Source organism: Sceloporus undulatus, chromosome 5 (genome assembly GCF_019175285.1).
Source record: "Sceloporus undulatus isolate JIND9_A2432 ecotype Alabama chromosome 5, SceUnd_v1.1, whole genome shotgun sequence".
NCBI classification, from domain to species: Eukaryota; Metazoa; Chordata; class Lepidosauria; order Squamata; family Phrynosomatidae; genus Sceloporus; species Sceloporus undulatus.
This window is the reverse complement of record NC_056526.1, coordinates 100,015,124-100,036,045: the sequence shown is the minus strand read 5'-3', so window position 1 is coordinate 100,036,045 and position 20,922 is coordinate 100,015,124. Positions and strand designations below refer to the sequence as shown.

At 41.9% G+C, this 20,922-nt stretch overlaps 1 protein-coding gene across 5 annotated transcripts in view; it reads left to right on the top strand.

Moving 5' to 3' along the window:
* Positions 1–18,604, top strand: part of TSPAN9 (tetraspanin 9) — a 266,033-nt gene extending 247,429 nt beyond the window's left edge. For 4 of the 5 annotated variants that reach the window (XM_042467723.1, XM_042467722.1, XM_042467721.1 and 1 more), the window contains 2 exons: positions 794–877; positions 17,288–18,604. In XM_042467723.1, coding sequence (XP_042323657.1) covers positions 794–877; positions 17,288–17,359 — 156 coding nt within the window. In that variant the 3' untranslated portion in view covers positions 17,360–18,604. Of the gene's footprint in view, positions 1–793; positions 878–2,408; positions 2,458–17,287 lie in introns of all 5 variants that reach the window. The other variant, XM_042467720.1, reaches the window with a different exon arrangement.
* The last annotated feature ends 2,318 nt before the right edge of the window (positions 18,605–20,922 follow it).

The window sequence follows — 20,922 nt, the reverse complement described above, 5'->3', positions numbered from 1 at the left end:
AGAATTGAAGATGAAGATGTAGAACTTCATGGAAAATGATAAACTAACATTACTACTTAGGGATGCCACAAAAGAAAAATTTGATAAGGATTGGGGTAGGATATGTATAAATATTTGAATTCACAATAATTTGAGAGGTATTTACCAAAAATTCACTGAGATTAATGATACAGGATGTAGAAAATGTTTGGTTTGTGTTATAAAGAGAAATGACACATATATTACGTGTTTTGTGCTAATCTTAACTGAGAATGGAAAGCAAATTTTGAAACTAACAGTCAATATAGAGTTAAAGAAAGTAAGACAAAGGCTCTTAATAACAAATAGAAAGAAGAAAAATTAAAGGATATGTAATGTTTTTTACAGACTACAGAAGCCAGGAAAGGAAGTAACAGGTGTAGATATTATTTGTTGGTTTTATGTATTTATGTAGTATTTGTTAGTATGTTTGGTATTGATTGTAATTATATGATGTAAATGAACTGTTAAAATTATAAAACAAGAAGTAACAGTGTATTTATATAGTCACTTATTTCTAGATGTTATGACTTCTACTTGTGTGGAAAAGATGATGTGGTCAAATAATCTTTTTTGACATGAGAAGTCAAAATAGAACAATATATTATCCTCATAATTAAGTAAAAAAATCTTTATATTGTGCATGCTATTCTCTTTCAGATTTTGATTTAGCTAGGGTTTGTGTTTGTGTTTTTGATTTTGTTTTGTTTTTGTTTTTACCATGTTTGTGATAATTTCCCTGTCAAAATGAATTAAAATATCCTCTTTTCCTCAGGGTTGCTATGAAAAAGTGAAAATGTGGTTTGATGATAATAAGCACATTCTTGGGACAGTTGGGATGTGTGTCCTCATAATGCAGGTATGTGAGCCCTGAGTTTCAAATATGATATTGTTGAATAATGTACAGATTACATGTGGGGAATTTCTAATAGTTGTAGGAGGACCACATCTACCTTGGGAACCCAAAAGGACCGACTTCCAATTTCCCAAACCCCATCTCTAAAAAACATTTTTAAATAAGCCACTAAAATGACCAGTAGGCATAATTAAAGCTTCCCGGGGATACAGTTAGTCACTTCAGTTCATTTTCTTTAGGCCTGTTTTAGGTCCTTGTTGGCCTTTTCCTAAAAAGTACAAAAGTGTACTTTTTTTTAAAGGGCTGGTTCTGTGGAGGAGTGGGTGGTTTGAAACCTAGTCTAAAAAATGAACATAATTTTTATTCATCTGTTCTCTATTTTGGGGTGGGCAAATTGTGAACCAATGGTATTACCTTTCTGTTGTTGTGGGATTGCATGTTCCTGTGAGGCAAGAGGCTGTGCTGATGGCAGCAGTGCTGCTGGTAGGGCCTCCCATGTCAGACAGGCTTAATTTGTTTTGTTTTATTTATATACCGCTATTCCAAAGATCATAGCGGTGAACAGCAAGTAAGCTAATTAGCAAGTAAGCTAATTTGCCCCCAACAGTCTGGGTACTCATTTTAGCGACCTTGGAAGGATGCAAGCCTGAGTCGAGCTTGGGCCCTTTTGCTGGTCTTGAACTCGCAACCTTGTGGTTTTGAGTGAATGCCTGCAGTACAGGCATTTAACCACTGCACCACCAGGGCTTTTGCTAAATAGCCGGATGAAATGTGCCAAACAGCTACTGGGCAGCAGCAGTAGTGGTATATTGGTGGAGGATCTCTCAGAGATAACAGGAGTGGCACTATAGCTTACACTTGTTAGTATTGTGCAGAGGGAAATACCGGTAAACCTCCTTTTGATGTTCTTTTGCCATGAAAACCTGATGAGGAGATAGTTCAAAATGAAACAAGAAATAATGCCAGAATATTACTCTTTCTGTTCGGAAGGCACTCAACAAGTTACTAGGGTACAACTAAGGAGAACTGTGAGTAAAACCGTGGCCAATGACACAAACGGACTCAAAATGAAAGGACATTCAACTTTTCATATGTTCAGAGGAAAGTCTGAAGCTGCACAACACATTATAGAAACATGGAATGTGAAAAGAATGTATCAGGGAAAGCTAGAGAAAGTAAAAGCAGAAATGGCATGTATAAATATTACAGTATTTTGTGTGAGCGTGCTAAAGTGGACAGGAATGGGATGTTTTCAGCCAGATAATTACATAGTGTTTTTTACTCAAACGTTTTACTCAAATGTTTTTGAAACAATTCTTTTTAATCCAGTCAGTCCTTTGTTTTGGACAGTCATGAGCAATTCAATATTATGTTCAATTTTTTTTCATTAGCATGTTTATACCACTATTTTTGATACTATTATTATTATGCTTTTGAAATTCTTTCCCTTTAGAATTCCATATTAATGAATTTTTAAAATGGTTCATATCATGTCATATGTCTTGACCTTCACTTTCTCTTACTTTATGATCAGCATAATCTGAAAAGGGCATTTTCCACACACCATTGCCCTTAAAAAATTGGTAAGTTGAAATTCATTTGCTGCTCTTTCGTCATCAGTTGTGCATTTCACATTCTTGCCCTGTTGTTGTTGTTGTTGCTGGGACCTCTTTCAAAGAATTGTAGGGTTTGTCTACACACTAAAAAAAATTCACAACCACCTCATAGTTGCTGCGATCAATGCACATGACATTCTGGACAAAACATCCAATTCACAGGAGATGTGGTTCTGAAAGCTTTAGTCATGTTTAACCTCAAATTTCCCCCTAAATCCAGACAATCCTGTGTATGGCTGGATGCTCCAAGGTGGCTTCAGTGTGGAGCTGGGTACAGGAAATGGTTTGGGTGAGTGAGACAGGTTGGTTCTGGCAAGCTTGGTATGTGTTGCCATGTTTTGTGTTCAGCCAAGAGATCAGCAATGAGGGAGTAAATCATGCTACCCCCTCCCTCTTCTTCATCCCCACCAGTAAGTAGGGAAGGTAATCAGATGATGGAGGTGTGAAGAAAGAAATTGGATGAAAGGGGGATGGAGAAAGTGATCAGATGAAGGTTGTGTGTGTGGAGAAAATGATCAGAGGAAGGGGAGTGTGGTGAAATCAGATGAAAGGGGTGATAAGAAGAACGCAAATGTTGATATGCAGATCTCCATATGAGCGAGCAGGAAGCACAGTAAATAATTGAGTGGTGGAATTACTGACTCATTGCTCGTACAGTCGGATCGAGATTGCATTCACTTTCCCTCAGCCCCCTTTCATCGATTCTTTTTCCTACTCACTAGACAGGGAAGGGAAAGGGTAGTCTGATCTACTCCCTCACTGCTGATTTATAGTTGAACATTTTAATAAAGAAAATATAAAGAAAATAAAACTTGATTGTGTGTGTGCATGTGAGTTCCCTCTCTCATCTACAGGGATGGTGAAGAGGAAAAGAGGTTTGAATGGGGCCTCCCATTCAGAATGGATCCAGTAGATTGATAGGCAAACAGTAACATCTCTTGGTTGATAGGTTGATGCATGCTGAGAAGTTAAAAAACAAACAGTGGAGCAGACAGGGCAATGTGGCCAAAAATAATGTGAAGGAAAGGACCAATGGACCTCCCCTTGTGCCAAAGTGCGTTTGGCAGGGGGGAAATGCGTGGCCGGTAAGGCAGATGTCACCTTGCTGTATCTGGTTTTTGTGGCATTAATAAGGTCATTGCAAGGTCACTGTAGACTAGGAAAATGTTAGGTGAGACTGAATTTCTTCCTCGTTGTAAATACACCCATACTCACCTTGGGTAGAGCAAACATGCCAGAAGACAGAATGTTCCAGGCAATGGGGATGGTTGGTTTAATAGTTGTCTAATGCCAGCACCCATCCAGTAGAGTCAGTGAGATGAAACTTGCTATTTCATGGAGCTGGGTTCCACAGCTGAAGCTGTTTGACATGAGAGACCCTACCACCAGCAGAAATAAAAAATCAATTAAAATCTAGCACAACATTAAAAAAAAACCCAACACCACAAGAACAACAATCTAATAGATCACATTTTTTAAAAAAAAGACTAAAACTGTCGTGACATACAGGAACCAAAAATGCACATCAGAGGTATTAAGATTATTATTTTTTTAAAAAAACTGTAGTGCCTGAATGAATAAAAAAAACTCAGCCTGGTGCCAAAAATATAACAGCGTGGGAGCTATGTGAGCTTTCTTCAGGACAGCAATTCCAAAGTCAAGGAACTTCTAGCAATGGAGTTCTCAAGCATGTAAGCAGATATCCTGATGCATCTAGCCCTAACTTTGTATCTGAATTACATTTCAGGTTTTTTTTTAATCCTACTCCTACAAGAACTGCCCCAAACACCTGTCTGTTCAGAATTTCCATTACCTTCTTGGGATTAGGTGATGGAAAAGAGACGTCGACTTTCACATTTTCCAATTTTAAGGATAATTCATCTCAAACCTAGAGTGTAAGAATCATATGGCCTCCAGATATTGATGGATTGCAATTCTCAGCATGTTTATGTTTATCCATCATAGCCACTGATGAAGAATGCTGGCAAATACAGTCCCACAACCTTTGAAGTGTCATGTGTTTCCTATCTGCTCCAGATAATTTTAATGAATGGTTTCACGTATATGTTTAAAATATTAAAAGACAAGGTGGTAATTCTCAGGCACTTCAGAATACATTATGAAAGTGGTATTAAACAAATATGGAGGTAAAGATTTTTCTAAATAAAAATGGAGTCACTGCCATATTATGACCTCAGATCCTATCACAGAGAGAGCGTCTGGAAGGATACCATGCTCAGTGATCTTGAAAGCCACTGAGAGGTCCAGAAGTGCCAACAGGATCATACTCTCTCCATTCCATTCTCTGGTGTTTATCAGACGAGCTCTTAAAGAGGTACTATTCCAGTGTGACTCCTCTAGCTGCCTCCTGTTGCATGCTGGGATTGGCAGTTTTAAGGAGCTGAACTTCTCTGCCTGAGAATTCTAAATACCCCTCCTTAAAACTGCCAATCCCAGCATGCAACAGGAGGCTGCTGGAGGAGTCACACTGGAATAGTAGCTCTTTAAGAGCATAGTGTGATAAACATCTCTGTCACAAGTCACTCGCTAAGGTGGTTTCTGTCCCAAATATTTCCAGCATTGAATCCCTGACCAAAAAGCAGGCAGTTGGTGTCATGGTGAAAGAGCTTATCAACATTCTCTGGCTGTGCAAATGGAAAAGTATCCATGACAACAGGACCTAATTCTATCTTATTTTAGCAGAACACATCCCTAAATTTGTCAGAAATGTGGTATTTACTTTGAAGTGGATGCCAAAAAAAATTATTTGTAAAAATGTCATTCACATTGGTCACAATAGACCTTTGATGGTTCAGTTTGATAGTCCTCATTAAGCTCCTAGGCTGACACTTGGCAGTAGTGGTGGCAAAGGGGGAAATGGTTTGCTGTCATCACAATTGCAGAGAAGGCCCTAAGATGGACTTAGACCTGTGTTCCAATCTATTATATCCAACCAATGTTTCTGCCATCCATTTCACTGACCTCCATTTCAAGAAATATATTTTAAACCAAGAATACTAGTCCACCATCCCTGCAGAAATTTGATATCATGCCATCCTAACTTGTTCAGTTATTAATCTATCCTTGACTTACCTCCTCCATTCATTTTATCTTAGGAGGTCATAATCTATTTATTTTTGGCATGTGTGTACAATAAATGAAATTATAATGAAAAAGATAATCTGATTGTTGCTTCATACATATGAAAAGAAAAAAACTAGAAAGCATCCCGTGAAATCCATAGAAGAAAAAATGCTAAAATGCTGAAATATTTAAAAAAATTATCCTTTCTTCATAACATAGTCTTTTCTTCATAGTTTGGGTTGATTTTGATTTCTTTTAGGTCAAAGTGTGCTCCAAAGGTAGTTTTTTGTGGCACTCACATATACTCCCACATCCCCTCTCTCAAAAAAGGTTAAAATACTTTCCCAGAAGCAACTGTTTATCTTTTTAATAGGTTACAGCTCTGTTTAACATTTTGAAAAACAAACAAAACTCAGCCCCACAAATGAATTTTTTCCTCAGTGCTCAAATTTCTAGCACTGGGTGGCAGTGTTTAACCATAAAAAATATTTGCCTGCTATTTTTCTAATGTCCTCTGGTAGCATTTCTCCTAGTATTTACTAGACGCTAGCAATTTACAAACTGTCTACACATGCATCTCAGTGGGGTATATCACACGGAGGTTTTTGCAGCTCATATCCGGGATGATATGATATGCAGCTATGTGAATTCATGTTATAGCGCATATGTTTTATCACACCTGGTTGCCCCTCCGAATCGAGGGGGAATCGAATCCAAGACAATTCACATGATGCGGATCCATGCAAAGCGGAGTGAGTGCAAATTGTATTACCACACCAGTGTATACCATGCAGATTCAACGATTCGAACTGAGACCCTTGCACATTCTCAGTGGGGGTCTGAACGTGAACCTTTGCACTTCCGGGATGAAGAAGGGAGCCACTTCCTGGTTCCACTTTCACGTGAATGCTAGCCTCACGTGAAGGCCTGCTTCATGTTTCTTCCTCCTATTTTCCCATCCTTGGCAGCCAAATTCAAATGGGTCCTCTGTGTCAGAGCCCCCATCCATTTCAGCCACATCTACATCTATTCTCTTGTCATTCTCCTAATCTATTTTAGCCACATCTGATCTATTCTCCTGTCATTCTTCTCATCTATTTCAGCTACATTTATCCTCCTGTCATTCTCATCTATTTCAGCTACATCTACATCCTCCTGTCATTCTCCTCATCCATTTCAGCCACATCTACATCTATCCTCCGTGTCAGAGCCCCCATCAATTTATTATTATTATTAAGGAATTGTTGTTGTTGTTGTTGTTAATTAAAAATTTTCACAGCAAAATAATCAGTGTAGAAACTGCAGGTTTACTTGGAAGTAAATCTGAAGGAGACCCATTTTGGCGGATTGCAGAAATGATCCAGTTTTCCATACTCTCCATGTTCCCTATAGTACCACCTCCCTGAATCTAATCCACTCTCCTTCCCTTTGTAACAGTTGCCTTCTTGTAGGTTGCATAAGCACTGGGGAGATAATCTGGTTAAACTCCACTTTAACTGTCCTGGCTCAGTGCTATAGAATTCTGGGAACTGTAGTGTCATGAGACATTGAGCCTTCTCTGCCAGAGAGCTCTGGTGCCTCAGCAAACTAATAATTTATTATTATTATTATTATTATTATTATTATTTTAAAAACATTTTTGTTTTGTTTTTAATTATAATTATTCTCCATGCTCCCTAAAGTACCACCTCCCTGAATCCAATCCACTCTCCTTCCCTTTGTAACAGTTGCCTTCTCTTAGGTTGCATCCGCACTGGGGAGATAATCTGGTTTAACTCTACTTTAACTGTCCTGGCTCAGTGCTATGGAATTCTAAGAACTGTAGTGTCCTGAAACATTGAGCCTTCTCTGCCAGAGAGCTCTGGTGCCTTAGCAAACTAATAAATTATTATTGTTGTTGTTGTTATTTTAATTTATTATTATTTTTCAAACAATTTTTATTATAATTATTTTCCATGCTCTCCTTCCCTTTGTAACAGTTGCCTTATCTTAGGATGCATCCGCACTGGGGAAATAATCCGGTTTGACTCCACTTTCACTGTTCTGGCTCAGTGCTATGGAATTCTGGGAGTTGGAGTTTGTTGTGGGGTCCTTGGCTTGAGCCTATGGAATTCTGGGAATTGGAGTTTGTTGCTCACCCCAGCCTTTGATGCCCCCTCCGTTGCTCCCACCTGTCCCCCCCACCTCCTGTTTCATTCCCTCCATCCCTGTCATCTACCCTTCCGAGCAACGGAAGCAATTGGGGCAAAATTGCAGCACAGCATCATGGGAAATGTGGGACCTTGGAGGTTTGGGGGGGGTGTACCGGGATGGAAGCAAAGTTGTATTCCTCACCAGACTAATTTGGAGTGAAATCAAAGTGAGCTTAGAAGCAATTTTTGTGAATTCGCTTGTTACCAAATTCACCAAAATGAGGAGTCACTTTGGAATCACTGCGGAAGCCCCACAGAACAACCCCCCATAGAAAGCAATCACATGTGATAATACATCACGTTATCATGTGAATTCGCATCTTTGGACCTGCAGTCACGTCAGATCAGAGCTGCAAAAAGCTGCAAAAATCTCCATGTGATAAACACCACTGTGTGCCTGGTGTCACCATTGCTGCTGTGACTTGCTCTCTCTCAGGTCTAAAATGAGGCATCCCACATCCATCATATAGCTGGGTGCCTCATTGTGACCTCAAAGGGAGCAACTTGTGCCAGCACCACTAGGTGACACATCAAGACACATATGTAAACAGCTGTCCAGTGTTACTCCAGAATGTTCTAGATTTTCCTGGAAAATCTGGAGAACAAAGTAAATCTTTTTACTGCAGTTTAAGGCAGAAGTGATTCAAAGCATACTGTCAGGACCTGGACAGAGCCTCCCTGCTCAAATAAGACTTCGGCAGGTATAAGCCGAAAAGTCTTTATTGGAGGCACAGAGAGATCCAGCTAGTATGACTCATTAGACATGACTGGCAAGCCAGCATTCATACATCAAATAAAACAATAGCAAATTCTAATTCCACTTCCCACAAAATCAAAAGGCACTTGGAAATATGGTCCCCACCCCCAGTTTGTCAGGAAAACACTTTCTCAAAACAACTTTGCAATACACACACAGTTCTCAAAACAGTTATCTTGATTAAAATTTTATCTCCTTGTTCTCAGAGGCCAAAAACAGACGGACCAAAAAGTGCGGCCACTTCGGAGGTGTGGCATACAGATGACACATGCCCTTTGAATGGCCAGAAGCTGCTGTGAGGCTGTTTAAGGTGACCTGATGCCACTGGCAAAAGGAGCGGCCAAACACCGCCCCTTGGTGGCAGCCCATCTGGGACTGTGACAGCGGTCCACTTTCAGAACAGGGCATTTGGTCACTAAGATGTCTGGCTGACCACAGGGACAGAGGCCGCTCCAAACTACCTATCTGCTTTGCCCCAGAAAGTCTGGGCTTAATCATAGAATTAGAGAATAATAGAGTTGGAAGAGACCTCAAGGGCCATCCAGTCCAACCCCCTGCCATGCAGGAAATCCAGATCAAAGCATCCCCGACAGATGGCCATCCAAAGAAGGAGATTCCACTACACTCCTAGGGAGTTTGTTCCACTGTTGGACAGCCCTTACTGTCAGGAAGTTCTTCCTAATGTTGAGGTGGAATCTCTTTTGCTGTAGCTTGCATCCATTGTTCCAGGTCCTAGTCTCTGAAGCAGCAGAAAACAAGCTTGCTCCCTCCTCAGTATGAATCCCTTCAAATATTTAAACAGGGCTATCATATCACCTCTTAACCTTCTCTTCTCCAGGCTAAACATCCCCAGCTCCCTAAGTCGTTCCTCATAGGGCATGACTTCCAGACCCTTCACCATTTTAGTCACTCTCCTTTGGACATGCTCCAGTTTCTCCACATCCTTTTTAAATTGTGGTACCCAGAACTGGATGCAGTATTCCAGGTGGGGCCTGACCAGAGCAGAATATAGTGGCACTATTACTTCTCTTGAGCTTGACACTATACTTTTATTGATGCAGCCTAAAATTTCATTGGCCTTTTTAGCTGCTGCATCGCACTGTTGACTCATGTTCAACTTGTGATCTACTTGGACTCCCAGATCCCTTTCACTTGTAGTTTCATTCAGCCAGGTGATGCCCATCCTATACCTATGCATTTCATTTTTCCAGCCTAACCTTACATTCCCCCATGTTGAATTTCATTTTGTTAGCTTTGGCCCAGCTTTCTAGTCTATTCAGGTCATCTTGAATTTTGATCCTGTCCTCTGGGGTATTGCAGCATCTTTGACTGTTGCTGTTGTTCCTCCGTCTGACTTGGGGGTCTGTAGTAGACTCCCACAATAACATCCTTGTTGTTTCCCTCCCCTTTAATTTTTATCCAGATGCTCTCCACCTGGCTACCAGTATTGATGTCCTGGATCTCTTCACTGGTGTAAATATCTCTGACATATAGTGCTATTCCTCCTCCCTTCCTGTTTGGCCTATTTCTCTTAAAAAGGTTATACCTCTCTATTTCCATATTCCAATTATGAGACTTATCCCTCCAGGTTTCAGTGATGCCTATTATATCATATTTGCTTTGTTGTACTAGGAGTTCAAGTTCAGCTTACTTATTTCCCATACTCTGTGCATTAGTGTAGATACATTTAAGGCCATGGGTCCCCTTTACTTGCTGCCTGTGCAAACATTTTTTTTTTTCTCTAACTGTTGGGTCCTTGCACTGTTTGTCTTGTTCCCTCTATGACGGTTTGGCTATTTTCTCCATCCCTGCCATCTCCCTCCCCCACATAACTCAGTTTAAATCCCTCCTGATCAAATTCTTAAGACTGTTGGCAAAAACGTTTCTGCCAACTGGCGTGAGATGCAACCCATCCCTTGCCAGAAGTCCTTCTTCATGGAACCTCAGTCCATGATCCAAGAATCCAAACCGTTCTTGGCGGCACCAGTTGTTTACATCTGCTATTTTCTTCTGCCTTCCTGGACCATGCCCTTCAACTGGGAGAAGAGATGAGATGACAACCTGTGCATCCACCTCTTTCAACTTCCTACCCAAAGCCTCATAATCCCTTATGATATTCTGAAGGCTGTGCCTTGCAGTATCATTGGTTCCCACATGAACCAAAAGAATGGGGTAATGGTCAGTGGGCTTGACAAGTCTTGTCAGCCTCTCTGTCACATTATGGATCTTTGCCCCAGGGAGACACACACCTCCCGAGACATATGTCAGGCCCACAAACCACTGGTTCAGTGCCTCTCAGCAAGGAGTCCCCCACGACCACCACACGCCTCCTCCAAGGCTTAGCAGCGACTGTTCCCTTTGGTGGTACTCCCAGGGTCCCCTGCTCTGTCCCTGAAGTCTGTCCCTGCTGCTCTTCCTCATCATCTCTGATAACAGACAGAGATTCAAATTGATTCTGTAGCTGCAATCTCTCCGAACGTTCCCTGGTTTTCCTAGTTCTGCGTCTGACTTTCTTCCAACTATCTACTTCTGTAGTATGTGAAGTGACCTCCTCCTCCCCAGCAACCTCTTCCTCATTAACAGTTAGTGACCTTCAAACATTTTACAGCATTCCTTTCAGGGGTTGATATCATCTCACTTACCATACGAATTCACCCTGCAGTTGGTTTCACTCAAATGACAAACAGGGTTTAAAACTTTTCCCAAATACATTTGAACATATACAAATCATACATTTCTAATCTATTTATAAAACCCATATGACATGATAAAAAATAACTCCATTATGTTTCTGTTATCTCTTCTATTCTTGATCAACTTATAAAATTTTGTAAAATCTTAACATATCACTGATTTCTTTAATTCTCTGTGTAGGCATTCATGATCTTTTTTTACTGTAATAACACAACTCTTTATTAACAGTCAATCAAACAGCAGTTCATAGTATTCCCAAATACAACATTCTCATAAGCAATTTAACCTAGCAATAAAATAAACTTTAAAGCAAACATATTTAAATCCATGTAACCAAAGATAACATAGCTAAACACAACCAAATAAAAAATCTAAAACCATATTAACTTCCCTTATATATCCCCACTAGCAATTCATATAAAGCCCAACACACACTGCCTCTCAATATCTAATACACTTCCATAACTGCAACTCCCATAACACAAAACTCAGTCTTCAACTCTCAGTCAAATAGGATATAACATAACTTATATAAAACATCAAACCAAAATTATAACATTCAAAAACAAATCATGGCAGGGTTAATCTAACTCCTGACACAGAGTCAGCATCATGAAGCAGTCCTCAGTAAAATCAGGGCTTTGACCCTGATTCATGAAAACAGGTTTCAGTGATGGTGTGGGGAAACAGTTCATTTGGCATGTGTAGACATACCCCAAGTCACATAAGCAAATCCTTTATTGCAGGGGTAGGCAACCTTTTTGAGCCGGGGGTGGGTTTGATGTACCTAAGACAACGGGGGGCCGAAGCCAGGGGGGGCTTCCACCCTCAGAGGGGGGGCTGCATGCCGGGGGTGGAGCTTCCACCCTCCCACGGCCCTTCCCTTCGACCGAAAGGTCTCCAAGGGGCCTTTCGGCCGAAGGGGAGGGAGGCCGAAGGCAAGGGCTGGGCACCTGTCCCAGGCCCTTCCCTTCGGCCGAAAGGGCTCCAAGGGCCGAAGGGAAGGGCTTGGGCAGGCCGCCTCCTGGGCTCCTCCATGGCCCTTGCAGCCCCAAGCTTCTCTCTCCAGAGGGAGGCCTGGGGCTGCATGGGCCGAGAAGAAGCTCATGGAAGTGGCCTGCCGCCTCCTGGGCTCCTCCATGGCCTTGCAGCCCCAGGCCTCTCTCTCCGGAGGGAGGCCTGGGGCTGCATGGCCTCCTACAGGCCCACTGCAGCCCCTGGAGCCCTGCTGGAGGGCTCCGGCAACCGCAGCAGGCCTCCTACAGGCCCACTGTGGCCCCTGGAGCCCTCTTGGAGGGCTCTGGTGACCACAGCGGGGTTCCTACAGGCCCACTGTGGCCCCTGGAGCCCTGCTGGAGGGCTTCGTTGACCGCAGCGGGCCTCCTACAGGCCCCTCGTGCGAGCGGAAGGGCCTCTCACACGTGAGGCCAAAGGCTCCATGCAAGAGGTCCTGCCGCTGACTGCTCCGTGCTGGCAGCAATCAGCGGCAAGACCAGGCTGGGGCCGGTCCCAAGGCCTCGGCGGACCGGATCCAGCCCACAGGCCAGGGGTTGCCGCCCCCTGCTTTATTGCATCTCCCAGCACCAAATATCTTCCACTTTCTCATGGTGAAAAAAAATGTTATTGTTTATTTCTATTTTTTAAGAAAAACAAATTTCCCCTTCTGCTATCCATAGACAAACTCTTTAAAAACTTTTGCTAAGAATAGTGCTTTTTTCTTAGTGTTTTTCTTAGTGTTTACCTGAACACACACCCTGAATGCTGCCAGAGTTGGGGCATGGTGCCAGCCCAGACCTTTGAGGCCGTCTGCGTGAGGCCAGAGTGTCCATTTAAAAAATGGCTTGTTTCCACTGGCAGGATGTTCCCCCTCCATTCTCTACTCACACTGACTGTTGTCTCTGGCAGTCCCATTCTGAGAAACAGGGTCTTCTGGGACTAATGGAGCAAATTCTATGTTCTACCTGTATCTAGGGAGAATTTTTCTTGGCCCTGTCTTTCTCCCCAGCTGGCGACCCCTACTACTGCTATCCCTGAGAGCTAGAGCTCACTCAGAGGCAACCATTTTTTTCTCACCTTGAAGTCCTTTATATCTTAAATTGTTGATGTTCCTTCCTCCAATTTCCATGCCTCCTTCCTCTGAGTTAATCCTGCTGTATAAATATGTTTAGCATACATATTAAACAGATAGGTTGATAAAATACAGCCTTGCCTAACACCTTTCCCAATTAGAAACCATTCTATTTCCCTGGATTCTATCCTGATGGTAGCCTCTTGTCCTTGAGGTTATGCACTCGAGACAATTAAATATTGTGACACACTCGTTTCTTTAAAACAGACATGCATCATTTTTCATGATCTACACAATCAAAGGCTTTGAAGATTTTCATACCTGGCATAAAGGTGGCTCAAAGGTCTGTGAAAGGTCCTGAAAAGGTGGAGGAAGTGCACGTGTCTGAATACCAGGTGTGCTTCCTTAATTGTCATGGAAACGTGGCTCCCTCTAGCATCCCTGAATTGTCACAAGGGGACCGGATTTCCTATGAATGCAGTTTGCGTTATTAGGAAATCCACCCCCAGGAACAATTCAGGGACACAAAGGAGGGAGCCACATTTCCATGACGATTAAGGAAGTGTGCCTGGCGTTCAGACACGCACCCTTCCTCCAGCTTTTCAGGACGTTTCAGCGACATTTGAGCCACCTTTATGCCAGGTATGAAAATCAGCATAGGCTGATTTTCTTCCGAAATTCCTTGGTGCACTCCATTATCCAACTTAGGTTTTCAATGTGATCCTAATGCTTCTTTATTTCTAGAACCCAGAAAACACCTGGCAGTTCTCATTCCTTATATAGTAAAAATCTTTGTTGTACAATATCAACCATGGGTTTACTTGCATGAAAAATTAATGGAATGGTTCTGTGTTTACAGCAATCTCCTGTGTTCCCTTTCTTGGGGATTGGAATAGATAGTGTTTCCAGTCCATTATTTTGTGTTCCATATTTGTTGACAAACTTCACTTAGAACTAGAGTAGATTCAGTCTCTCTAGCTTGAAGCAATTCTATTGGTATGGCAGCTGTTCCTGGGTATTTATTTTTCTCAAGTGCTCTGAGTGCAGCTTCCATTTCATTTTCTAAAATGGTGAATTTATCTTTAAATGAGTCCTCCTTAAATGCATCTATCATTCTTTCATCTCTTTTATATAGGCGGGTTACAGATCGCCATTTGGGACGTCCTTAGGACGTCCCAGTTTAAGAAAAGGGAGTCTCTTCTAGACTCCCCTACTCCTGTTACGGACTCTGTCCGTAACAAATGGCGGTGGCCATTCCACACGGCTGCCGCCATTTTGATGTCTTGGATGCCTAGCATCCAGACGTGTCGCGGCGGAAGTGACGCCGCAAAAGTGCGCCTTGCGCTTTGCGGCACCACTTCCGGGGCCCAGGAAGGAGCGCGATTTACGCGCTCATTCCTCGCAGTGTCCGGGAGTCCCGTGGTTTAGAAGCTGCAGCTCCCGGACGCTGCAAACGGCACCAGCAGCAGACCGCCGCAATTCGGCGGTCTGTAACGCGCCACTGTTCTTCAGTGTTTTGTCTTTGGTGTCTTTATTTCTACTTGGTCATGTAATGTGTTCCTCTGCTGGTCATGGAACATCCTGACTCTTGGTTTAAATTTCCCTTTGATTTCTCAGATCTTGTGGAAGTGGTCTCTTGTTCTACCTTTTTTGTTGTTATTTTCTATGTCCTTGCATTGTTTATTTTAGTAGTTCTCTTTGTACCTGGACACAAGGTTCTGTCACTGATTCTCTCCTCTTTTACTTTTTCTTCTCTTCTGTCATTAACTGCTTGAAAAGTTTTGTCTGTCATCCATTGAGGCTTTCTTTTGTTTTGTTTCCTGTGCTCCATATTTCCGGATTATCTGTCCCAGCGGCTTCATGTAAATGTTAAATAGCATAGGGGACAGAATGGCACCCTGAAGGACGCCAGATGTCAGCTCTCTTTTACAAGAGCAACTGTCCCCCAGCCTCACCATCTGGAATCTGCCCGTGAGGTAGGGCCGGAGCCACTGGAACACAGTGCTACCAATACCCAGCTCTCTCAGGCGTTCCAGAAGGATACCATGGTCGATGGTATCGAAGGCTGCTGAGATGTCCAAGAGCACCAACAGGGAGTCAGTAGCACAAACAATGAGAAACTATCTTCAACTAGAAGATGTCAATTGACAGTATACTCAATTGACCTGCACAATTAGACTGTCTCTAAAGTAGTTTTTTGAAACCTAGAGAATTGGACTAAGCAGTTCTCTAAACCTACTAAGCTGAATCTACACTGCAGAAATAATGCAGTTTGACACTGTTTTAACTGCCATGACTCCGTGCTATGGAATCCTGTGATTTGTAGTTAGTTGTGGCATCAGAGCTCTCTGACAGAGAAGGCTAAATATCTCATAAAACTACAAATCCCAGAATTGAGCCATGACAGTTAAAGTGGTATCAACTGCATTTTTCTGCAGTATAGATTCAGTCTAAGACTCTTCCTGTTGAGGAAACAATTCTCCAATAGGAACAATTTAGTTTATTTAAAAAGAAAAAGGAGTGTTGTGTGAAATCTGAAGGCTATATTGACATATTTTTCATTTGTATAACGCAGGGGTCGGCAACCTACGGCCCGCGGGGGCCTTTGGCTTCCTGTGCAAGCACGCGGTGCCTCTGACTGCCAGCGCAGGCAGTGGGGGCCTTTGGCCTCCAGCACAGGCGCGCAGGGCCTTTGGCTTCCCACGCAAGCACGGGGGCCTCTGGCCGCTGGCGCAGCCACGCGGGGCCTTTGCGCACGGGGCAAGTGGCGGGCAAGGGGGGCAAGGAGGAGCAAGTGCGGGCAAGGGGGGGCAGTTGTCTATAGAAGCCTCAGAAACATGTATTTATATTAAAAAATCAGCAGATTTTTTTGCATGTCCTCCATTTTTTTAATTAAAAAAGTGTCCTCCATTTTAAATTTTTGTCCTACATTTGTCCCAGTTTAGTTCTTATCTTTTTTTTATTTTTAAAATTAATTTTTAATTTGGTTTTTTTTTTTTTTTTTTTTTTTTTTTTTTTTTTTGTTTTTTTGCTTCAGCCCCCAAGTTGCCTGAGGGACAGCAACCCGGCCCCTGGGTCAAAAAGGTTGCCTACCCCTGGTATAACGTGTATTCTAATTTGGTTGATTCATATGTGGCTTTATATAAAAAGACAGAGTTCAACAAATCCCCTTTAAATTATCAGCAATTTTAAAATGCTTCTTGAAATGTAGGACCGAAACAGAGCAGACAGCCTGTTTGAGCCCTCTTGGAGCTGGCTTGGGGGCATGGTGTTTAGACATGACATGACACGCCTACAAGCAGGAGAGAAGCTAGACTGGCTTATCTCCTACTTGGAGGCATGGCACTTACATACCACTTTTCCCAGAGCTGGCTCTTCCAGGGGAAAAGCCAGCTCTTTGGAAGGAGAGGCGACTTTTTTCCACTCCCAAAAGGAGTGGATCTTATCCACTCCTTTTTGGGGTGGAAGATGGCTGGATTGGGGCCGAGCATCTGTTTGCCACAGCCCTGATCCAAAAGGGAGCAGCTCTAAGCTCCCCTTTTGGACTGTCTGTATCCCCCCATAGTCCTTTTAGCTGCCAGGTCAAAGGACACAAATATTTTGATTTTTTAAGGATGTTTAATGTTCTCTTGTTGCATGAGATTTTATATTCAATAAAATAAATCTGTTTAGTGATCTGGAGTTGTGGTATGTTCTGGATAGAAATTGGAAATACAAGTTCTGTACACTGTAATAGCCTAGGAATCCAATATAAGATGTCCTAGTGTGCAAAATATGAGCCTATTCTGTGAATGGTCAGATGATAGAGTGGAAGTTACTGTCGTCCTGCTGAAACTTTGTCAGTGACTTCTATGGGTTCAGATAATAATGAAATCATAAATCCTTCTTGGTTCTATAAGAGGTTTTTGGTGATTGGCAATGAGAAACTATTATTCCAAATCAAACATGGCAGCACATTGTGGAGCCAAGTATTAATGGTTTTTCATTTCTTCTCTCTTCCAGATACTGGGCATGGCTTTTTCCATGACTCTCTTCCAACAAATTCACAGGACTGGTAAAAAATACGATGCCTAAAACAATGCATTTTTAACCACAACAGTACTTCTCTCTTGCCATTGGAAGAAAACCACCCTGAAAAAAAGAATCAAGCTTTGTCCTACTTGGGCTTCCATCCCATCAGTCAATCTACAGCATCTTTTTCATACCTGATTAAAAACTGGACTTACTTTTTGTTTCTTCTCATTCACCATTTTTGCCAAAGAAGAGATGAAAGCTACTGAAAAGAAATCACAATAATTCCAAGATCCACTGTTTAAACAACAACTAGCATTATTTAAGGACTGACCTTATATGGCCTGTAATTCTATACAGTCCTATCAGTTCTATAAAACTGAGACTTACTTTTCAAGTTGGCATGCATAGGATTGCGTTGCTACTATATTAATCTGTATTACACTTATGAAGGTAACCTGACTGAGATATATTTTAACTTCTAAAAAGAGTTATTTGAAGTTCCTCTCGTAGATCAACAAACTGCTTTTGCCCAACATGATACATGGAGATTTGAAAAAGCTACTCAGATGGAGAGCCCTATTGGAGCTGCTTGGATTGAGTTTTGGTGGGGTGTGGGAGTAATTACCTTTTTTTATCTTATTGTGTATTTAGTAGCCTGATTTATAACTTTTTACTGTTTTCTTTCCTCCTTTTCTCATGTTTTTCTCCGAGTTCGACTGTGCAGTTTTTAAAGGATCCATTTTTAGAGTTTGTTATTTAGAACTAGAAAGGAAGATGTAACAGTTTCTAGTACAATGAGGTTAAACTAATTATAATCCTTTCAGCTAAGCCCTGATATCATAAAGATAGACTCTGAAATGGGGCACATGTGACTTTTTAGAGATACAGTTAAGACTTTAAGTGTACACCTGCGTAATGCAATGTGTAAATGAAGCAAACATGTGTATGCCGGAATTGGCTGCTGCTTGCTGCTGAGTAGTTTGGCGGCAAATATGTGGAACGGTTTTGATTCTCTGCAAAGACACTGAGAGCCCTCAAACATTCCTGTGCTACTTCTTAATTCTTGGTGTTCTTACAACACTACTAGAACTGCATACATTTGATGCTGCATATATTACTGATAAGGTTTACCCTTCTGTTCCCTCCAAAACTGAATGAAAGGTAGCTCCATAACTAAAAGGCACTTCAGTGATTCTTAAAATAGCAGTTACCAAGGTTTGTGCTTCTGAGATACCTGTCACATAAATAATAAATGAATAAATGAGTTGCTCCTGTGAGCTCAATTTACCCACCCATCCTCTCAGAGCCTGCCCACAGTGTCTGTGTTTCATTCACTGCTCTCAGTGAGGATAGGTTAAGCTTCATTAAATATATTGTTATTGTTCTGTCATCCACAGTTACAGTGTTTCAACAGAATTACTTACTCTCAGAAGAAGTTGACCATTACACCTTTGCTATAATCATTGCTTTGAAGATTTATCCCTCCAATCAGTAGATTCGCCCAGAACCTCCTGCAAAAAAATTGTTCCCTCTAAATGTAGGTAATCCTAACTTTGACCAAGATCCTGTTCACTGCTGCTGGAGTCTAAAACTCCACTAGTACACTTTCACCTCCAGATCAATGCAACTTTATGGTACTGGGGCAGGGGGGCACCTTCATGCTGATGAGTAGCTGAGGAGCTCCCAGGCCTCGAGAGAATGCTGGAAGTCCAGAAAGGTAACAGCTTTTCTTTTTTCCTAACACCCAGACTAGATGATACCTCGCAGCCCCTCACTCAAGTGGCCATAGGTGTACACACTGGTGCCATAAAACCTCAGGAGGTTACAACTTGGGGGTATAATTTCACGAGGAAGTACCAGATGTTTCCTTCTGCATTGACCAATAAATTGCATCCCACTGGTGTAACCTCCTACTATGCCAGCATATGTATTTTCTTGATCATTGAGAAAGGAGTCATCCTTCCAATGGAATTACAACCTTTAAAAAAATTGTCATATAAGACTGATGTAGCATGTCAACTTTCAGATGAGGTATGCTTCATCTGTCATAATCATTAAATCAGTGGGATTTTTGTACAAGTGTCCATGAGTCTTCCAGTAAATAAGAGCCATAGGGCAAGAGCCCATTCATACTACACAAGTATTGTGCTATTATTCCACTTTAACGATTGTGGTTTCATCCTGTGAAATCCTGGGATTTGTAGTCTGGTGAAGCACTAGAGCACTTTGGCTGAGGATTGTAAGTGCCCCTCCCTAAACTACCAATTCCCAGATTTCATAGGATGCAGCCATGGCAATTAAAGTGGAATAATAACACTATAATTCTGTAATGTGAAGGGAAGATTTCCCTTCCCTTTTGTGCAACCATGGAACTTGTATGAATGGAACTTGTACTACCTATAGGGTTAACCAAGGCTCTTCTCTTTATGTACCAAAGTAAAGGTAGGTTGACAGGTAAATCCTGGAATCCAATCTAAACTTCTTAAGAAAAGATTAGCAAAATTCACTTGAGCAACCTTGGGTTTGCAAGCTAGAGCAAACTCACATTCTTTGAGTATGAAAAAGGCCATCATCTCTGCCAGCAAAGTCATGTTTTTGGTGCATGTTGATTGCCAAAAGATAATATTTTTTATTTATATAGGGAGTAGCCATTATTTACATTATGTAAGTTCCTTTTCCTTAACTGATTCCATTCTTGAGATTCCATTCTTGAGATCAGCATTATTTATTCCATTTCTTGCATGCTTTTTTTCGTTAAAAAGTTTCTAGCTATCTTACAAATACAATATATAACCTCTTTTTAAAACTAAGACTAAGTTTTATATAAAACAGCACCTCCCTCAAAAATCAGTGTAAGAAATAGCCATTAGCTAAGGCTAATATTTAAAAATTGGTTAATCATATTCCATCACATACCTGGGAATACAGAAATGTACTTAGCATCTACATGATATTAAACCTAGTACAGTACTTAAAAGGTCTAAGGGGTCTTAATAATAATAATAATAAGGTTTATTTGTATACCGCCCTTCTAAAACAAATTAATCAAGGCGGTTTACAACAATTTGCATAACAATAACACTGCATATTTCAAATACTGTACATCATAATATCAGTGGCAATACATCTCAATACAAAAGGCAACAATACAGTTATCAATATAATATCAATGCATATCACAAAACAGCCAATATTACATAACAACAATAGCAATATCCAAACAGCATTAACCCTCCAACCCCCAGAGTTACCACAAATACAAAAAAACTCCAAGAAACTGCCCAGATGGTATCAGGGCACAAACCACAGTTCTTTCAGCCGCGCTTACAGCAGCAGCAATGGGGACAAGTCCTCCGGCCGCCTCCCCGGTGGCATGGGGGGCTGGCGGCCATCCTCCTTCGTTTTTGCAAGCGAGCGGCTTAATTAGGCTGCTCTCACAAGGCCCTCCTCCCCTCGCAGTACCTCCTTCGGGAGCCGGTGAGCCTGCTGTAGTAGGCTGCTCTCACCGGCCTCCTCCCCTACGCAGGTGCGCCGCCAGAGCGGCTTTGGGGCAAGTCCTCCGGCCGCCTCCCTGGTGGCATGGGGGGCGTGGCGACGTCCTCATTCGGGTGCCGGTGAGCCGG